The sequence below is a fragment of the Myotis daubentonii genome, chromosome 1 (assembly GCF_963259705.1).
Source record: "Myotis daubentonii chromosome 1, mMyoDau2.1, whole genome shotgun sequence".
NCBI classification, from domain to species: Eukaryota; Metazoa; Chordata; class Mammalia; order Chiroptera; family Vespertilionidae; genus Myotis; species Myotis daubentonii.
Genome location: NC_081840.1, coordinates 16725868 through 16747020, shown reverse-complemented (window position 1 = coordinate 16747020; position 21153 = coordinate 16725868). Strand labels below are relative to the sequence as shown.

Here is a 21153-nt window from a genome sequence, read left to right as displayed (position 1 = left end):
TAATCATGTATCAACAGCTGATAACTACCAGATCAGACGATTTCTAAAGTTCCTTTCAACTTCTGCATCCTAAGATTCTAAAATAAACCACAACTTTAAAAGAACATATTAATAGCCCTAGCTGGTTTGGATCAGTGGATAGAGCATTGGCCTGCAGGCTGAAGGGTCCCAGATTTGATTCTGGTCAAGGGCACATGCCCGGGTTGCAGGTTCGGTCCCCAGTGTGGGGCACGCAGGAGGCAGCCGGTCCACGATTCTCTCTCATCATTGATATATCTCTCTCTAACCCCCTCTCCCTCTCCCTTCCTCTCTGAAATCAATAAAAATTTTTTTAAAATAGAACACATTAACAAATATTAATTATATGTTACAATGAACACATTTATAACTAGAGTTAATAAATAGTAAGTAGATAATGTCTAGTGATAAATTAAAAGCACTGAATGGCAACTACTTGCCATTAGGTTCAAGGAATGCAAAAATAATGAGATAGTATTTCCCTTACAAAGTTTACAGATTAGTTGTGCAACAGACAAAGAAATAACTCAAAAAGATAGAGGATGTAACAGAAGGATGACATGTTACGAGAACACCAGGCAGATTACTAAATTTGGCCTTGCAGTTGATGTTGATGGTTGACCTGGATCAACCCATGATTTTGTGCATTTGGGATTCTCAAAATAAATCCACTTTTCATCGTCCCTCACAATTCAATGCAAAAAAGACTTTCGTGCCGTTGAAGCAACATTTTACTGATGACTTTTCATTTTCAATTTGTCTTTTGTTCAGTTGATGCGGCACCCATTTTCCTCCCTTTAAAATCTTTCCCATTGCTTATAAATGATTAAAAATTGTTTGCTGAGCAACGTTTAATCTTTCGGCAAGTTGTTTTTGAGTTTGACACGCATCTTCATCCAATAATGCTTGTAATTGTTGGTCTTCAAACTTTTTCGATTGACCTGGACATTCTTTGTCTTTCACGTTGAAATCATCACTTTTAAAGTGTTTAAACCAGCGTTCACAAGTATCTTGAGATGGAGCATGTTCACCATAAGCTTCCCAAAGTATACAAAAACTTTCAGCAGCACTTTTCTTCAAAATACTAGTAAAGATATGAATTAAAACTTCCCGCAAATGCTCTTTTTTTGGCACAAAATTCGACATTTTTAAGCGTAAAAATATCTGTGATGTTAACACCTTCAGAAAATTTGCCATATGAAGTTTTGAAGCTTGCTGTCAATACAACAAAATGGCATACATATCAAATCGCATATACATCAACACATGTGACTACTCCATCTATTGAAAAAAATTTGCATCATTAACCCGATACAGTGTTTTAAAAGTGAGAAAGTATGAAAGCCTGAACTAAGGAAACAACAAGAGTCTGAGAAAGCTAGTTTTAAACATATTAAGAAACTGTACATATGTTAAAACTGCAGTCTAAAAAGAAAGAACTTTTATAAATTGGTAGGATTTTGTGATACTTTGGATATCATGAATCAGGTTCATGCCTGCCTTGTTCATTCCTAAATCTCCAGTCCCTTGCAGAAATCCTATTTTATAGCTACACAGTATATGCTTGTTGAATGATGATGAATAACTAGCTTAGGAGGCTAGATAGAGAGTGGTGAATAGGGATAACATCAATTTAGTCTTAAACATACTGAATAAAACTAAGCTGTGAGTTATATAAGAATTTAGAATGACAGGGTGTATAATACTGCAGAAGAGTCTAAGAATTTGTGTAGATAAAGCTATGAAAAAAGGGAAGGGAACCACCTACAGAATTCATACAGAAGAAGAAAAAAGAACCCATGCTGATCATTCTTTTACCTGTTGTATAACAGGAGCCTGTACTCCACCAGGCTGCATTTGTGGTATAACCTGTTGTTGTAGAACCACGGACTGCTGAGGCTGAAAAATATACTGAGCACCATTGGCTGCTCTGACCACTTGAAGAAGCTGGCCTAAAGCAAAAAGTATGTATTCCAAGTTATTGTCTCAAATAAATGAATTCATAGTGAATGTCTAACCACCAAAGGCTCTTGAAATTATCAAGTCAAACGACTAAGTTTTAAAGGCTGTCATCCAAACACAGTAAACTATAATCCTTAACTACTGACTTCCATCCATGTTCAAATACATTGCTTAAAATGTTTTATTTTCCTTACTTACCACTCTTACAAAGCTGTCTTCCAACAAAACTCTAACAGCAGATTATGAGTTGATTAAAAGCTTACATTATCTTTGCTAACATGTTAGGAATCATGAGAGCAATATGTCATATCAGACATTTCAAGGCTGTTCATTTTTAAAGCTTTAATGAAATAAAAGTATAATAATTCATTAATATTTTGAACCAAAGCCCCATAGTATTTAGCTTCAAAAATGTTTAAAAATAATTAAAGTTTGCTGAACCAATTATCATTGTCACAAAACATTAATAGCATGACTGGCTTATACATACAAAACTGAATCTTTCTTACATGATGTTTTAAATGACCCAGAATCCTGAATTAATTAAAAAGTGAACAATTGAAAAAAAAAAAAGTGAACAATTGTATTTTATTAAAATACTAGAGGCTCGGTGCACAAAAATTTGTGCACTGGGGGTGGGGGGGCGGGGGGGGGTCCCTCAGCCCGGCCTGTGCCCTCTCGCAGTCTGGGACCCCTTGGGAGATAACGACCTGCTGGCTTAGGCCTGCTCCCGGGTGGCAGAGGGCAGGCCCAATCCCTAGGTGCAGCCCCTGGTTGGGCTCAGAGCAGGGCCGAATGGGGAGTTGGGGCGCCGCCCCCTGTCATGCACAGAGCAGGGCGGATTGGGAGGTTGCGATGCCACCCTCAGTCATGCTCAGGGTAGGGCCGATTGAGGGGTTGGGGCACTGCCCCCTGTCACACTCAAGGCAGAGTCGATGGGGAGGTTGTGGCGCCACCCCCCGTCACGCACAGAGCAGGGCCCATCTGGGGGTTGGGGAGCTCCCCCCTGTCACGCACAGAGTAGGGCCCATCAGGGGGTTGGGGAGCTCCCCCCTGTCACTCACAGAGTAGGGCCGATAGGGGAGTTGGCACACCGCCGCCTGTCACACACAGAACAGGGCGGATCAGGGGGTTGGGGCACTGCCCTCTATCACCCACAGAGCAGGGCCGATCAGGGGGTTGGGACGCCTTCACCTGTCACGAACAGAGCAGGGCCGATAGGGAGGTTGTGGCCCTGCCCCCTGTCACACACAGAGCCGCAGGGCAATCAGGAGGTTTGGGCGCTGCCGCCTGTCACACTGATCCCGGTGCCGGGAGGCCTCTCGGTTCCGCTGATCCCAGTGCTGGGAGGCATATTACCCTTTTACTATATAGAATAGAGGCCTGGTGCACGGGTGGGGGCCGGCTGGTTTGCCCTGAAGGGTGTCCTGGTTCAGGGTGGGGGTCCCCGCTGGGGTGCCTGGCCAGCCTGGATGAGGGGATAATGGCTGTTTGCAGCTGGTCACACACCCTTCAGGGTGGGGGTCCCCACTGGGGTGCCTGGCCAGTCTGGGTGAGGGGCTGAGGGCTGTTTTCAGGCTGGGACTGAAGCTCCCAACTGCTCCTTTTTTTCTTTTCTTTTTTTTTTTTTAATTCTGAGCCAGCTTTAGCTCTGAGGCTCCAGCTCTTAGGCCTCCGCTCCTGAAAGCAGGTATCTGGTTTGTTTCGGTTCTCGAAACTCTGTATCAACCCCAGCTCTGAGATCCCAGCCGGCTGAAAGCTGGTTTCTGGGGTTTTGTTTAGCATCTATATTTGTTAAAATGTTTGAAACTGCAGGCTCAGAGGCCTGCAGCGGCCTGCGGGGAACGTTGGAGTCCTCCGTCACTGAAGCAAGCATGCCTCATGTTAGTTTCAAGCTGCCTGGCTGCCGGCCGCCATCTTGGCTGACAGTTAATTTGCATATTGCCCTGATTAGCCAATGGGAAGGGTAGCGGTCGTACGCCAATTACCATGTTTCTCTTTTATTAGTGTAGACTAGAGGCCCAGTGCACGAATTCATGCACTAGTGAGGTCCCTCAGCCTGGTCAACAATCGGAGCAATAGAGGAGGAACCACGAGAGGTTGGCCAGTTGTGGGAAGATGGCCAGTTGTGGGAGGATGGCTGTAGGAGTGCACTGACCATCAGGGAACAGCTCCTGCATTGAGTATCTGCCCCCTGGTGGTCAGTGCGCATCATTGCTACAGGTCAACTGATTATTTGGTCGTAACGGTTACTTAGGATTTTATAAATATAGATATAGCAAGATAAGCCCCTAGTTCAGTGATTGCGAACCTTTTGAGCTCGGAGTGTCAGCATTTTGAAAAACCCTAACTTAACTCTGGTGTCATGTCACATATAGAAATTTTTTGATATTTGCAACCATAGTAAAACAAAGATTTATATTTTTGAGATTTATTTTATATATTTAAATGCCATTTAACACATTGTATGCAGGAAACGTAGTTATACGTTTTACGTTGACTGGGGGTAGTAGAGCGCGGGACACGTACTAATACGTTTTTTATAGATAGCGGTAGAATGCAGGTGACGTATAAATACGTAAACTAAAGTTATCGTAATTTTACTGAACGTTGCCATTTGCGCAAAAAATTAGCAAAAATGGCCTGCGCCACCTGTTAGCGCACAATAAAAAATACCTGCAAACAATGTGTTAACAAAGAAAAATCAACCAAAAAAATGAGTTTGCATGTCACCTCTGACAAGCATGTCATAGGTTCGCCATCACTGCCCTAGTTTGTTCTTCACAAATTTAGAAATTAACAAAATAACGAGAAATTACATAATTAAGATTATAGAGAAAATACTTAAAGTCCATGTAAGTTCTTCAAACATTAATATTCCAAAAATCCCAGTAAATTTTGTCAGTCTACACAGAGATACTATGTAAAATAGAATGCAATAAACTTGCTCTTAAGATACCATAAGAATTAAGTATTTAGTTTGATATCATAAATTAGTTCTAATGATTCAAATTTAACTTATTTGGCAAGTTAAATGAGTTCATCAAAAAACTAAATTAATAAGCATTTCTATACAATCATACTTCATTCAATAATAGAATTCTCATTCAAGGATCAAAAACTCAAGTACAGTTCTCATCTTCTGTACTGCCCTCTCAGCAATAATACGGTATATGTGCTATAGCCCTCAAATAATCTTATTTTAATAAGCTAAACCAAATGGTAAAAGAAATATTAAGATTTTCTGTCTTACAAAGTTATACATATATAATGGTTCCACTATTTCTAATTACCTGAATTTGTTAATATCTGTTGAACAGGAGTCACACCTGCAGGGAGTGCTAAGGTAGCAGCTGTAGCAGCAGCACTCTGAAAAAAAAATCAAGAAAAAAAAAAATCAAAACCACCTATATGCATAACAGGAACTCAGTTTATTTCTGGCATATTTTAACAGTATTTAAAGTTTATCGTTTAATATTTACTAAAATGAAAAGTTCTAACAATGGTACAATAAAGACCACCTAGCCTAAACGCCCTACCTAATTATTTCAAGCTTAAATTAAGTAGAATAATGTAATTGGTTTTTCCCTTGACAATGTGCTCTAAATAAATCTCACCCACACTAATAATGCTGTACACAACATATGAAATATCCATTCCAGGATCTCCTTTCCTACTCTGATTCCTTATTCCCAAAACCTTATTGCAAATTAACATACTTGAGCCCTGGCTGGTGTGCACAGTGGGTATAGCATCAGCCTGCACATCAAAGAGTTACAGGTTTGATTCTCTGGTCAAGTGCAGGTTTGATGCCTGACCTGGTTGGGGCATGTGTGAGAGACAACCAACCTATGTCTCTCTCTCACATCAATGTTTCTCTCTCTTCCTTCCTCTCTGAAAAATAACCAAAAAAACATAAAACTCAATAAAAACATATTCTTGGGTGAGGATTAAAAATTATATATGGAATTATACTCTGAATTTCTTTAAATTCAGGATAAATTCTTGATTTACGGCTCCTAGAGACTTTTCCCCTTCCTCCAAAAGAATCACACAATAGTCTGCTTTTCAATTCTGTATTCAAAGCATTTCCATGTACCTCACTGTAATTATATATAGGTAGATTTTCCCCTCCCCCTTCAATTTTTTAAAGGTACCAAGCCTTCATATAACCCAATCTAATCTATACATTTTTTAGAAACATCTCTATTTGAATAAGCTTTAAGAAATAAATATAACTGTGGCTAGGAGATGCTAATGCAGAAGCCAATAAAACTTGGAAAATTATTCTCAAGTAGGTTAATGATACAACTACTATCTAGTCTAGACTCTAGGTATAGCTCTCCAAGAAAATATGCTTGTTGTCGTCACTTGATAGGCCTACGTAATTTTGATATCTTAGGTCTGAAATTCCCACTAGTTCCTAGAATCCAGCTATAGCCCTCCAAGTTCTCTTTATCAAATGCAGGATATCCAATTACCCAATTTCAAATAAATCTAGCCTGTATAAGCAAATGAAAGGTAATTTACGTTTTAGGAACATATTAACAACCACTTGTTATTGAGAAATATTAATTGCCTATAATTCATATAAGATTAATATATCTCCCTTCACAGGCAAACTGACAGTAGTTTCCATGCAGCATATGACAGAATTGCCACCTGCACACATCTCTGCATTCAAGTTGCTATTAATAAATATCTGTTGAGTGATGTACCACATAGAAACCATCTTTTATCAATGTCTACCAAAAATTTCTTCCTGTATTTTATGAAGTATCCCTACCATAAATAATGCATTAGAGCAATCATTTCATAAAAAATAACTTGCAAAACTGGTTTGATATAGTTTTCTAAGTTCCCTGAAATAGTGTTCTACCTAATAGCACTATCCCATATATTTACAAAATTACATGATTATTATTTATGTTCATTTCCAAAGCATACAGAGTCATTTAAAAAATCAAAACTGGGCCTAGCCGGCGTCACTCAGTGGTCATGGTTTGATTCCCGGTCAGGGCACACGCATGAATTGTGGGCTCGATCACCAATGTGGAGCGTGCAGGAGGCAGCCAATCAATGATTCTCTCTCATCATTGATGTTTCTCTCTCTCTCTTCCTCTCCCTTCCTCCCTAAAATCAATAATAAAAAATATATTTAAAAAATCAAAACTGTTTTAATGGATATCTTTAAATCAGAAATAATAATGAAGCCCTGACCGGTTTGGCTCAGTGGATATAGCATCAGCCTGTGGTCTCAAGGTCCCAGGTTTGATTCCTGTCAAGGGCATGTACCTTGGTTGCAGGCACATCCCCAGTGGGGAGTGTGCAGGAGGCAGCTGATCGATGTTTCTCTCTCATCGATGTTTCTAACTCTCTATCCCTCTCCCTTCCTCTCTGTAAAAAAATCAATAAAATATATTTTTAAAAAAAGAAATAATGAAAACAAAAACTCTTACAAAATACTTTTATCTGTAAAAAGCTTATACTGATTATACTTCAGAACATGCCAAATACATGGAGCAAATACTGAAAACATCAAGTAAAATGCTAAAATACACAACATAAATGCTAATACATTTTATTGACTGAAGTTTCTGAACTCTGATCTAAAAATAGGCATGCTCTTCAGAATCAAGAAGGCATAACAAAATCAGTAAGAGATAGGCCACTGACTTTGCCCAGGTCTCTTTAAACACATTCTCTCCCACAGTATTTAAAAATCTTCAAAATTAGCCCTAGCTGGTTTGGCTCAGTGAACAGAGCGTTGGCCTGCAGACCAAAGGGTCCCGGGTTTGATTCTGGTCAGGGGCACATACGTTGGTTGCAAGCTCCTCCCAAGCCTGGGCCCTGGTCAGGGCTCGTGCCGGAGGCAACTAATAGATGTGTTTCTCTCACATCGATATTTCTCTCTGTCTTTCCCTTTCTCTTCTACTCTCCCTAAAAATATCCTCGGGTGAGGAGTAACAAAAAAAAAAACAAAAAAAATCTTCAAAATTAGATGAGCCTACTACTACGAGTGATTTTACCAAACTTGTTTTAAAATGACATAAATTATTCTCTAGGAAACAATCCCAATAGTACTACCTGCAATATGAATCCCTCAGTGAGACTTTTATTTTTAAGGGCGAAGGTTAACTTGGGGCCTTGGATTCAAAATAAGTATTTTTCGAATAATAAAAATTCCTGTGAGAAATACTAGGCATGGGATTGTATGATTTTCATACAAAAAATCTGATGCCAACTTGAACTGAAAACACAAATAGGAATCCCTGATTTTTCGAGAATTTTAAAATCACAATCTCTACTTCCATGTACAATTTGCAATTCTGCCAAGTTATGAATTTATAAGGCTGGTATACATAAAGAAGTCATTTGTCTAATAGGTAAATCCTGCTTCCTATCTGGCCTATAAATCACAACTGAGTTTTGAGGCTCACTACTCATCACTCACCAAATCTACATCATTTTTTAAAATATTGCTTTTTCTTTAAAAAATAAAAAAAAAAACTGGATCTGAAAAAAAACGTATCATTGCTAGCACTAGGTTAATAGATATTTTTTTAAAAATAATGATTCTAACCTTTAAATTAAAGATTTGGCTAAGTTGAAGAATAAAATGCCAGAGCTGAGATACCACTTACAGTCTATATATTTTAATATTTGTTTTAAATATTTTATTGATTTTTTTTACAGAGAGGAAGGGAGAGGAATAGAGAGTTAGAAACATCCATAAGAGAGAAACATGGATCAGCTGACTCCTGCACACCCCTGACTGGGGATGTGCCTGCAACCAAGGTACATGGCCTTGACCAGAATCGAACCTGGGACTCTTCAGTCTACAGGCCGACGCTCTAGCCACTAAGCCAAACTGGTCAGGGCCAATCTATATATTTTAAATAGAACAAAGAAAAGCTATTTATGAGAAAGTGCTAGAACTACTCTACTGTTTTATTTTTTTTTAATCTTTAAGGATATAAATAAAGACTTTTCAAGGATCTGAAGGGAGGGGTCTTTCAATTTTACTACTATACTACATTTGATGGAAAATATTATCTGTCCTAAGTAAAATTTGAATACTTGACAACCTTTGAAGTTCTGTGGATATCCATTAGAAGTATCTAAAGTCTAATCCTAATAATCCTATATAATAAAAGGGTAATATGCAAATAGACCAAATGGCAGAACAACCGAATCAATCAAAGTGTAATATGCTAATGATATGCTAAGGTTGCTCAACCGCTTACTATGACGTGCACTGACCACCAAAGGGCAGATCCTCTGGTAGGTTAGTTTGCTGCTGGGGTCTGGCCAATCGGGACAGAGCGAGATGGGGTGGATACACCCTGGAGCCCTCCCCGGCTTGATCGTGCACAGGTGGGGTCCCTCAGCCTGGCCTGTGCCCTCTCACAATCCAGGATCCTTCAGGGGATGTCAGAGAGCTGGTTTCAGCCCAATCCCGCAGACCACTCCCCTTGGGAGGGCACCAGATGCAGGGCTCATGGCTGGCGAGCGCTGCTGTGGTAGAGTGAGCCTCTCCCAATCGATCTCAGCAGGCACAGTGGGGCCGGAATGAGCAGGAGGGGCAGGTATGAGCTGCAGGCAGCGTTGGACTGCGGGTTTTGGCCAGATCCCTGCAGGCCACCCAGAGGGACCCCACCCGTGCACGAATTTGTGCACCAGGCCTCTAGTGTATAATAACTGCAACTGGTTAAAATGCATTTTAAAGTAGTAATTTATATATTGTAATAAAACTTATTAGGCTATGCTATCATTAAATCTTGACATTTTTAAATGCTTGATCTTAAAAATAGTGTTTTGAAGCACTTAAACATTTTTTTAAGTTTTTAATTCGTAGCATTCCTGACATCTTGCGATTAATAGATCTTAACAATGGATCTTTTGCAAATGAACTATAATTAGCATAATATGTTTGGTAGGTCCCCTAAACCTCTTTTCCAAAAATAGCAGGGACTGAAATAGTTCCCACAAAGCATCACTCTTTTGGTATTCCCCTCTCATGATTTTATGATACTCAAGTTCCAAGTAGCAAGCTAAACTTTAGATTTACTTCTAAATCCAATATTTAGGAAACCAAATAAAACAGCCATTTTGCTCAAGCCTTGAATAAACTTTGCCAATATACAATCTACTTAGGCATAATCACAATTTCAGTTAGAATAAGTTGAGCCAAACATAGTGCTACGTTCTGACTCTTACCATATTTGATGCATTCATATGCTGTATCAGCTTAGAATCAGGAACAATAACTTGTGGTGCTGCAGCTATTAAAAACACAATTATACATGTGAACAAGGAACCATGAGGCTATTTCATAATCATAAGAACACTAAACAATGCTGAAAACTTTTTTAATGCTTTCCACATGGTCTTCAATCAACTGCACTCAACCATCTGATATCTCAGAATGTCATAAATTTCTATGGTAAAAAACAACTGTGTTACTACTCACCTTCTACTGGAAAACAGCAATGAAAAAAAAAAAAGATTTAAGTAACTATACCAAAAGACTCAAGGAAACCTGGGAACAAGTAGTGAGATACCATCACCTAAACATATAGATTTCTTGCATTCTTAAACTTAAACTTGTTAAACTTGTCTTGCTAACTTAGCATTAAACCATTTTATTGACATAATGTAACTGTTGAAATGAGTTATTAACCGTTTAAGAGTGAGTTCAAAAAGTTAAAGAATTAGGTGTGTATTTTTTTTTAAATTTACATAGCCCTTTTCTCTCAATTTGACAGGGGCAAGAATCTTAGTTTTTTCCATCAACTTCTGAAAAATACAAATCAAAAATAATGGCAACATTACTTAAGTGTAAAAGGAATTAAGTGTTTGATTCCGCAAATTTCAGAGAATAAACAGATAATCCCATCATCCTAATATTCTCTGAGTGAAGAAAATCAGATTTTAATATATGATGACCTAAAATCCTAGTGCCAGGGCTGAAGGCAATAGGAGGAACAGTCATCAAAACAGATTGAAAGGATAAAAGTATTTGAAGCAAGGTACAGAATAAAACCAAGTATTAGAAGTCTTACTTGATATAATCAGTGAAATAACCCTAATAGACATTTCTGCTATACATCACCATCTATATATTCTCAAATGAGGTAAATAGGTAACTAAACAGTTACATCAAAATAATATTTTCATTTACCTTCATTCCCCTCTCCAATAACAAGATTTACAACACTGGAATGCCCAGGTGGTTTTATAACTGAATACAGTAGTCCACCCTCATCTGAGGGGGATATGATCTGATAACTGAGAGAGCTATTACATATGCAACATATACAGCATGGATCACTGGACAGAGGAATAATTCACATCCCAGACAGTGCGAAGCAGGACAGCTCGAGATTTCATCATGCTATTCAGAGCAGCACACAATTGAAGACTTGTGAATTATTTATTTCTGGAATTTTCCATTTAATGTTTTCAAACCACAGTTGACCACAGGTAACTGAAACTGCAAAAAGCAACACTGCTATAAAGGAGGACTACTCTACAATTTTTCATGACAAAAATACTTATTATATGTAACAATCAAGCTTGTTAGCTTTTCCAAGGCTCAGATATTCCTCAACTTTGAAATGTTGTAAGAGCTACTTCACAAAGCCTTTATAAGGCTTCAATGAAACAAAATCTATAAAATGACTTGCAGAGTACAAAGCAGTATGGACACAATCTGTAAATACTTTTTTCTTACATTAAAATGTTATATATCCACTCTTCACTGAAAAGAAATATAATTCTATTTAGACTTACATAAATTACTAAGAAATTGAAATTTCATATTGCCAAAGTATAGTTATAAAAATCCTCTACTGTTTAATTAAGTCCTTCTAATATTTGCTTTTATTTACAAAGATGAAACTCAAATATGTCTTTGAAGGAACAAATCAGTTTCATAAAGAAAGCTGACCATGATTTTAACTACATAAAACAATGAAACAGTAAATAAACCTTTATAGATCTGACTTATTTTAGGAAATCCACCATTATGTAGCCCTTTCAGAAGAAAGTATCAATAGACTTATCTGAATATGTTAGGCTTTCAATTAGTGAATTACTTACTTATCATTATTATATAAACAGGATCCACATTTCATACAAATTTATGTTAATACAAACATAGATACCCTCCTCAGCCAATAGAAATGAGAAACCCAGAGTATTTCTCTTCTTTGAAAATGACAAATGTCATCTCCAAGTTGTAAGCAGGAAAACATATCTAGTCTCCTCACCCTGTTGCGATGCAGGAATAAGGACCTGCTGAGTCTGCGCTTGCTGAGGTGCCGCAGGCGGTGGCTGAGCTTGCTGGTGGTGGTGGTGATGGTGGTGCTGCTGTTGCTGGGTTTGATGCTGCTGTTGAACTTGCAATAAAAGCTGCTGCTCTTCTGAATGAAATCCATCTACTGCCCTAGACTGCATTAGTTTATTCTCCCATAGCTAAGACAAAGAACATTAAAGATTTATAAGTAAAAGTCAGGGAAGATAACTCTGGACATATGGTCATAACGTATTTTGTTTATTTATTAGTCTGTTTATAAAATCCTTCCATTTTCAAAACTGATACAACTACAAAAATCAACCAAATCTTTTTTACCCAAGTGTATGCATCAATAAAAACTAACCTTTTAGGTATCTAACCTCATTTTTGCTACCTCAGAGTACAAAATAATTTTTTGTTTCTTTTTATATTTCAACGAACTTTCTATGGTAATTCATTAGTTATTAGACATATTTCATATAAGCAAATTTTTAGTAATCAAAGAAAATCCTTTTCTATACTAAATCTATTATTAACTATTTCTATGGAAATCTTTCCTTAATACAATGTTTTCTAACTCTTAAATAGCATACAAAACATAAATACATCCTATCTGATCTTAACAATGAGAAACATTAACAAAGCAATCCTCAAGTTAGAGAAGCCCAACTTTCCATCTCTCTAATTCTACATAATGAGAAGGGGGGAAAAAAATGCCTAATGCTTTTAGAGGTATTCTTAACCCTCCACAATTCTTCAACTTCCCCTCCTCTCTTCCATTATGACAAGGATTGACAGTCTTTTTCTGCTTAGCCATATCTATTTTTCTCACTGCTCCCTAAGAGAATTTCTGTGACCAAAACAAAGAAGGAAAAGAAAATATTTACAACTATTCCATCCTTCTCCCTAACACATTTCTTCTCTATCAGGTAGTGTTCAATCTAGAGAGCCTCAACCCTTATAAGAAATTGGCAAATAAAGTTACAAACTAGCCCTGGCCAGGTAGCTCGCTCGGTTGGTTAGAGCATCATCCTGATATGCCAAGGTTGTGGGTTAGAACTCTGGTCAGGGCACATACAAAAATCAACCAATGAATGCATAAAAAAGTGGAACAATAAATCAATGTGGGGTTTTTTTTCTCTCAAATCAACTTAAAAAAATTTTAAAAGTCACAAACTGTCCTTAAACATATAATGAAATTTAATTCATTTTGTACATATACATATACATATACATATACATACACTTTGTTTTCTTCCCCAAAATCTAATCTTGCAATATTGCTTAAATCACCTGAGAGGCTTCTATCAGATCCTTCAAGAAGCTCCCTTTGCCATACTTATAGGGATTTTTATAATCTCCTTACACCTCCACCTGTTCTAGATTTGTATCTATATGTTACTAGCAATTCCAGCACACCTCTAATGACGTAATAAAAAAGTAAACTAAAGGTCAATTTCCCAGATCAACCATTCCCCTATCAGGTTTAGTATTTAGGCTTGCCTGAAGACTGTTCTTAAAGAGACAATAACAGTATCTATCTCATTGTGGGTTGTTGTGAGGCCTAAATAAGATATCTATGTAAAACAATTCTCACAGTCAAGCATAATCAGTGCTCAATAAATGTTAATTATTAAAATTATAATTATGGTAATACTAGAGGCCCGGTGCACAAAAATTTGTGCACTGGCAGGGGCGGGGGGGGGGGGGGTCCCTCAGCCCAACCCGTGCCCTCTCACAGTCTGGGACCCCTCGGGAGATAACCATCTGCTGGCTTAGGCCCACTCCCCTGGTGGCAGATGGTATGTCCAATCCCATGGTGCCTGCCCCGTATCCCCTGGTTGCAGATGGCAGGCCCGGATCCAGCGCTAGGTCAGGTGGCCGCTCAGATAGCGCTGCCGCCAGCCCTGCCCACCCCATCCCACACAGGGCAGGTGAGGATCTCACCCTGGGGCGGCCAGTGGCTGGGGGTCACGCTGCCGCCAGCCCCACGCAGGGCGGCACAGCGGGATCTGCCTGCAGTATGCAAATTAGCCGCCATCTTCCAAGTCAATGACCTATGAGTCAGAATCCACCCCAAATCACCATCATTACTGTCAATTTCCTTTCCAAAAGCACTGTTCCAATCTACCTCTGCTATTATGGCCCTGGTTCAAGTCCTTTACTCCCCACCAGCACTACTGCAAAGCAATTACTGAGCTCACTGAGTTCTCCACATCAAGTCATACATCCTAAATATAATTATGCTAGACACTGTTCGTGGCATTGAGAACAGAGAGTGAACAAGTCTAACAAAAATCCCTTGACCTCACAGAGTACATTCCAGTGGAAATTTGTCCTTCCGGCCGATCTTCTATAAATCAGTGGTCCCCAAAATGCAATCCTGGGGCCAACAGCATCAACATCACTTAAAAACTTGTTAGACGTTCTAATTCTCAGGTGCCACCCCTGACCTACTGAATCAGTAACTCTGGGGGTGGAGCCACAAATCTCTTAATAACCTGTCCAGGTTATTCTGATGCATGCTAAAGTGAGAATTGCTGCTTTAAAGTCTAAATAAATGCTTTCCAAATTGAAGATCACAGCCCTTAATGGATTATCAAAATTCAATTTCTATTTTTTTTTTTTTTTGCAATTGCGATCAAATAAAAAAATATCAGACTGTACCCTTATCAAGTCAGACTCTCTGGAAAAGTAGTCTAAAAACCTGCATATTAACTAGCACCCCAGATAACCCCTCTCACTCTAAAGACCCAGCTTCACATGGTATATATCACCTCTCCAACTGCTACTCTAACTTACACTCTATTTCCTAATGGTGCCAAACTACTTGCAGTTCCCTGACTATAGTATACATTATCTCCTGTCTGAGCCTCATGATGGGCAGTCTTCCCTCATAATTCCCAAAACAATGCAAATGTCAAAGCTACATAGCCTCAAAGAAATCTCTCACTGTCTCTATACCTTAAGAGATATTTCTTATTTTCAAAAATATTTATACTTTTCAAGCCCTGACTGGATTGTTCAATTGGTTAGAGCACTGTCCCAATACTCCAAGGTTGTAGGTTCGATCCCTGGTCAGAAATATAAAAATCAAATAGCTCTAGCTGGTATGGCCTTGTTGGTTGGGCATCGTCCTGGGCACCAATGGTTGCCTGTTTGATTCCCAATCAGGGGGCATGTAGGAGGCAGCCCATCACTGTTTCACTGTCACATAGATGTTTCTCTCTCTCTCCCTCCCTCATTCTCTCTCTCAAATCAATAAAAAATTTTCAAATAAAATAAAAATATTGTTATACTTTTCACACATCACTTAAGAACTTGTTAGACATACTAATTCAAAAATTAGAGAAGTCTACCATCTCTACTAAAGAACTCCTTCAGGGCAGAGATTATTCAGCGGCTAACAAAATGACCAAGAATTTACCAGATGTCTAATATTTGAATTCAAAGTAGAGAAGAGAAAACAAACGATTATCTTATAGAACAGTGTTTCTCTGCAAGATGCTACTGACACCTGGGGCAGGGCAATTCTTTTTTCTTTTTTTTATTAAGGTATTACATGTGTCCTTTTCCCCTCCCCACTCCTGCCCTCACCCCACTGGTGTCTGTGTCCATTGGTTAGGCTTATATGCATGCATACAAGTCCTTTGGTTGATCTCTCCGCCTTACCCCACCCCTCCCCTACCTTCCCTCTGAAGTTTGACTGTCTGATCGATGATTCTCTGTCTCTGGATCTGTTTTTGTTCATCAGTTTATGTTGTTCATTATATTCCACAAATGAGTGAGATCATGGGATATTTATCTTTCTCTGACTGGCTTATTTCATTTAGCATAATGCTCTCAGTTCCATCCATGCTGTTGCAAATGGTAAGAATTCCTTCTTTTCGAGAACCAAGATGGCGGCATAGGTTAACGCCGGAGTTTGCTGCTTTGAACAACTACTTCAAAAGTGAAACTAAAACACGGAACGGACATCACCCAGAACCACAGGAACGCTGGCTGAGTGGAAGTCCTACAACTAGGAGGAAAGAGAAACGCATACGGACACTCAGAGGAGGCGCAGTGCTGAAGTCAAATTCTGAGGTGCAGAGTGAGCGGAGCGGGCTGGCGGCGGAGGGCGCGGTTGTTGTTTTCAATCGGGAGGGAGTCGCAGACTCTGAGCTCCAGATACAGGCGAGTCTTTAGGGACCCAGGCTCAAACGGGAGAAGCGGACTGTCTGGCTTCGGTCAGAGCGAGTGCAGCTTTCTCTCAGAGCTTTGCAGCGGGTGCTGGGACTCAGAGAGGCAGAGCCCCTGGGGACAGGACTGAGAGCCACCATAACTGCTCTCTCCGGCCCACCCTGTTGATCCTGTGCGACCCGCCCCGCCCAAGCCCTGCACAGAGGCATTTGCCGGATAGCCTCAGGCAAAGGCTAGATTAGCACCTCCCTAGAGGACAGAAGTTCTCTCACTGCTGACACAGCTGATTCTCATAGCCACTTGGCCTGGAGGTCAAACCCTCCCTGGAATTAGCTACAACAATCAAGATTTATCTATAAGACTGCGAACAAAGACCACTAGGGGGTGCACCAAAGAAGCATAACAAAATGCGGAGACAAAGAAACAGGACAAAATTGTCAATGGAAGATATAGAGTTCAGAACCACACTTTTAAGGTCTCTCAAGAACTGTTTAGAAGCTGCCGATAAACTTAATGAGATCTACACGAAAACTAATAAGACCCTCGATCTTATATTGGGGAACCAACTAGAAATTAAGCACACACGGTCTGAAATAACGAATATTAAACAGACGCCCGACAGCAGACCAGAGGAGCGCAAGAATCAAGTCAATGATTTGAAATGCGAGGAAGCAAAAAACATCCAACCGGAAAAGCAAAATGAAAAAAGAATCCAAAAATGCGAGGATAGTGTAAGGAGCCTCTGGGACAGCTTCAAGCGTACCAACATCAGAATTATAGGGGTGCCAGAAGATGAGAGAGAGCAAGATATTGAAAACCTATTTGAAGAAATAATGACAGAAAACTTCCCCCACCTGGTGAAAGAAATGGACTTACAGGTCCAAGAAGCGCGGAGAACCCCAAGCAAAAGGAATCCAAAGAGGACCACACCAAGACACATCATAATTAAAATGCCAAGAGCAAAAGATAAAGAGAGAATCTTAAAAACAGCAAGAGAAAGAAACTCAGTTACCTACAAGGGAATACCCATACGACTGTCAGCTGATTTCTCAACAGAAACTTTGCAGGCCAGAAGGGAGTGGCAAGAAATATTCAAAGTGATGAATACCAAGAACCTACAACCAAGATTACTTTATCCAGCAAAGCTATCATTCAGAATTGAAGGTCAGATAAAGAGCTTCACAGATAAGGAAAAGCTAAAGGAGTTCATCACCACCAAACCAGGATTATATGAAATGCTGAAAGGTATCCTTTAAGAAGAGGAAGAGGAAGACAAAGGTAAAGATACAAATTATGAACAACAAATATGCATCTATCAACAAGTGAATCTAAGAATCAAGTGAATAAATAATCTGATGAACAGAATGAACTGTTGATTATAATAGAATCAGGGACATAGAAAGGGAATGGACTGACTATTCTTGGGAGGGAAAGGGGTGTGGGAGATGTGGGAAGAGACTGGACAAAAATCGTGCACCTATGGATGAGGACAGTGGGTGGGGAGTGAGGGCGGAGGGTGGGGCGGGAACTGGGAGGAGGGGAGTTATGGGGGGGGAAAAAAAGGAACAAATGTAATAATCTGAACAATAAAGATTTAATTAAAAAAAAAACTTACAAGAACCAAAAATAAATAAATAAATAAAATAAAATAAAATAAAATAAAATAAAATAAAAAGAATTCCTTCTTTTCTACCACAGCGTAGTATTCCATTCTGTAGATGTACCAGTTTTTAATCCACTCATCTGCTGATGGGCACTTAGGCTGTTTCCAAATCTTAGCTATTGTAAATTGTGCTGCTATGAACATAGGGGTGCATATATCCTTTCTGATTGGTGTTTCTAGTTTCTTGGGATATATTCCTAGAAGCAGGATCACTGGACCAAATGGAAATTCCATTTTCAATTTTTTTGAGGAAACTCCATACTGTTCTCCACAGTGGCTGCACCAGTCTGCATTCCCACCAGCAGTGCACGAGGGTTCCTTTTTCTCTGCATCCTCACCAGCACCTGTGATTTGTTGATTTGTTGATGATAGCCATTCTGACAGGTGTGAGATGCTATCTCATTGTTTTGATTTGCATCTCTTGGATTAGTGACTTTGAGCATCCTATCTAATAAAAGAGTAATATGCAAATTCCCCATCACTCCAACACACAAGATGGCCACCCCCATGTGGACACAAGATGGCCAGCAGGGAAGGGTAGTTGTGGGCAATCAGGCCAGCAGGGGAGGGCAGTTGGGGAGGACCCAGGCCTGCAGGAAGGTAGTTGAGGGGACCAGCCCTTCAGAGGAGGGCAGTTGGGGGAACCAGGCCTGCAGGGGAGGGCAGTTGGGGGGGACCCAGGAATGTAGGTGAGGGCAGTTGGGGGGGACCAGGCCGGCAGGAAGTATTGCTTCCTCTTGAATTTTTTGGAATAGTCTGAGGAGGATAGGTTTTAGTTCTTCTTTGATGTTTGGTAAAAACTCCCGTGTGAAGCCATCTGGACCTGGGCTTTTGTTTGCTGGAAGCTTTTTGATGACCACTTCAATTTCTTCCATGGTTATTGGCCTATTGAGATCTTTAGATTCTTCTTGAGAGCTTGTTTGGAGGTTCTAGCAGGGGAGCGCAGCTACTCGTATAGCCTTGACCGAAGACCGGTCCTCTCCTTGGGGTGGGGGGGAGGTCGTCCTCTTCGACCAAGCGCGCAGCTTCGGGAGGGAAGCACATGGATTGGTGAGGGAGAAGGGGGACACCCGCCTAGCCAGCCAGATCAGCCGAATCAACCCTGGCGATCAATGGTGTGACAGATGTCACAGCCAGATAGCCCTCACATCCTTTAGATTCTTCTTGAGTTTTGGAAAGTTGTATTTTTCTAGGAATATGTCCATTTCCTCCGGATTGTGTAGTTTGTTGGAGTAGAGCTGTTCATAGTATTTTTTAACAATCCTTTGTATTTCTGTGGGGTCTGTTGTTATTTCACCTTTCTGATTTTGTTTATTTGGGTCCTCTCTCTTTGCTTCTTGGTGAGCCTGGCTAGAGTTTCATCAATCTTGTTTATTCTTTCAAAAAACCAGCTATTGGTTTCTTTTATCTTTTGTATTGTGTTTTATTTATTTCTGCTCTGATCTTTATCTCCTTCCTTCTGTTCTCTGGGCTTCTATTGTTGCTCTCTAATTCTTTAAGTTCTAGAGTTGGATGATTTACTACCATTTTTTCTTGTTTTTTGAGGTAGGCCTGTAGAGCTATAAACTTCCCTCTCATGATTACTTTCACTGTGTCCCACAGATTTTGTCCCACAGTTTTCACTTCCAGGATGGTTTTAATTTCTTCTTTGATCTCTTTGGTAACACAATCTTTGTTTAAAAGCATGATATTCAGCTTCCAAGTGTTTGAATTTTTTGATTGTTTTTATTATAGTTTATTTCTAATATGCCATTGTGTTCTGAGAAGATGCTTCATATGATTTCAATCTTCTTGAATTTGGAGAGACCCTGCCTGTTACCCAATATGTGGTCTCCCTTTGAAAATGTCCCATATGTTGCCCTAACCAGTTTGGCTCAGTGGACAGAACGTCAGCCTGCGGACTGAAGGGTCCCAGGTTCAATTCCGGTCAAGGGCATGTACCTTGGTTGCAGGCACATCCCCAGTAGGTGTGCAGGAGCCAGCTGATCGATGTTCTCTCTGTCTCTCTCCTGTCCTCTCTGTAAAAAAATCAATAAAATATATTTTTTAAAAAATGTCCCATATGCAATTGAGAAGAACGTATACTCCATGGCTTTGGGGTGAAATGTTCTGAAGATGTCAACTAAGTTCATATGACCCTGTGAGTCATTTAGGATTGCTGTTTCTTCGCTGACTTTTTGTCTAGAGGATTTATCCAGTGATGTCAGTGGGGTATTAAAGTCCCCTACTATGACTGTACTATTGTCAATTTTTCCCTTGAAGTGTTTTTATGTATTTGGGTGCTCCTGCACTGGGTGCACATATGTTTACCAGGATTATATCATACTAGAGGCCCAGTGCACAAATTCGTGCACCAGTGGGGTCCCTTGGCCTGGCCTGCAGGATGGGGCCAAAACCAGCTCTCTGACATCTGCCAAGGGGTCCTGGATTGTGAGAGGGCGCAGGCCAGGCCAAGGGACCCTACCGATGCACGACTGGGGCCAGGGAGAGACATGGGAAGTTGGCCAGGTGGGAAGGGACCGCAGGAGGGCTCCAGGGCATATCCGGCCCATCTAGCTCAGTCCCGATCAGCCGGACCCCAGCAGCAAGCTAACCTACTGGTTGGAGCATCTGCCCCCTGGTGGTCAGTGTACGTCATAGCAAGGGGTTGAGCTGCCTTAGCATATCATTAGCATATTGTGCTTTGATTGGTTGAATGGACGATCAGACACTTAGCATATTAGGCTTTTATTATATAGGATTGTTGTATCAATCCCTTTAATATTATGAAGTGGCCTTCCTTATCTCTTCTTATGGCTTTCACTTTGAGGTCTATTTTGTCAAATATAAGTATTGCTACCCCAGCTTTTTTTTCATTTCCATTTGCCTAAAAGATATTTTTCCATCCCCTCACTTTCATTCTGTGTGAGTCCCTTGTTCTACAGTTCTCTTGCAGACAGCATATATATGGGTCATGTTTTTTTATCCATTCAGTCAATGTCTTTAGATTGGAACATTTAGTCCGTTTACGTTTAAAGTTATTATTGAT

The 21153-nt window shown here is 39.9% G+C and overlaps 1 protein-coding gene and 1 non-coding gene across 2 annotated transcripts in view; both read right to left on the bottom strand.

Moving 5' to 3' along the window:
- GTF2A1 (general transcription factor IIA subunit 1) overlaps nucleotides 1-21153 on the bottom strand; it is a 49296-nt gene that overhangs the window by 15872 nt on the left and 12271 nt on the right. The window contains exons 3-6 of the mRNA XM_059688941.1: nucleotides 12255-12459; nucleotides 10201-10265; nucleotides 5274-5349; nucleotides 1837-1970 (exon numbers count right to left, since the gene is read on the bottom strand). Coding sequence (XP_059544924.1) covers nucleotides 1837-1970; nucleotides 5274-5349; nucleotides 10201-10265; nucleotides 12255-12459 — 480 coding nt within the window. The remainder of the gene's footprint in view (nucleotides 1-1836; nucleotides 1971-5273; nucleotides 5350-10200; nucleotides 10266-12254; nucleotides 12460-21153) is intronic.
- On the bottom strand, nucleotides 10834-10977 carry LOC132225149 (small nucleolar RNA SNORA79). The gene has a single exon (XR_009450800.1). It is a non-coding gene; the product is annotated as a small nucleolar RNA SNORA79 (small nucleolar RNA).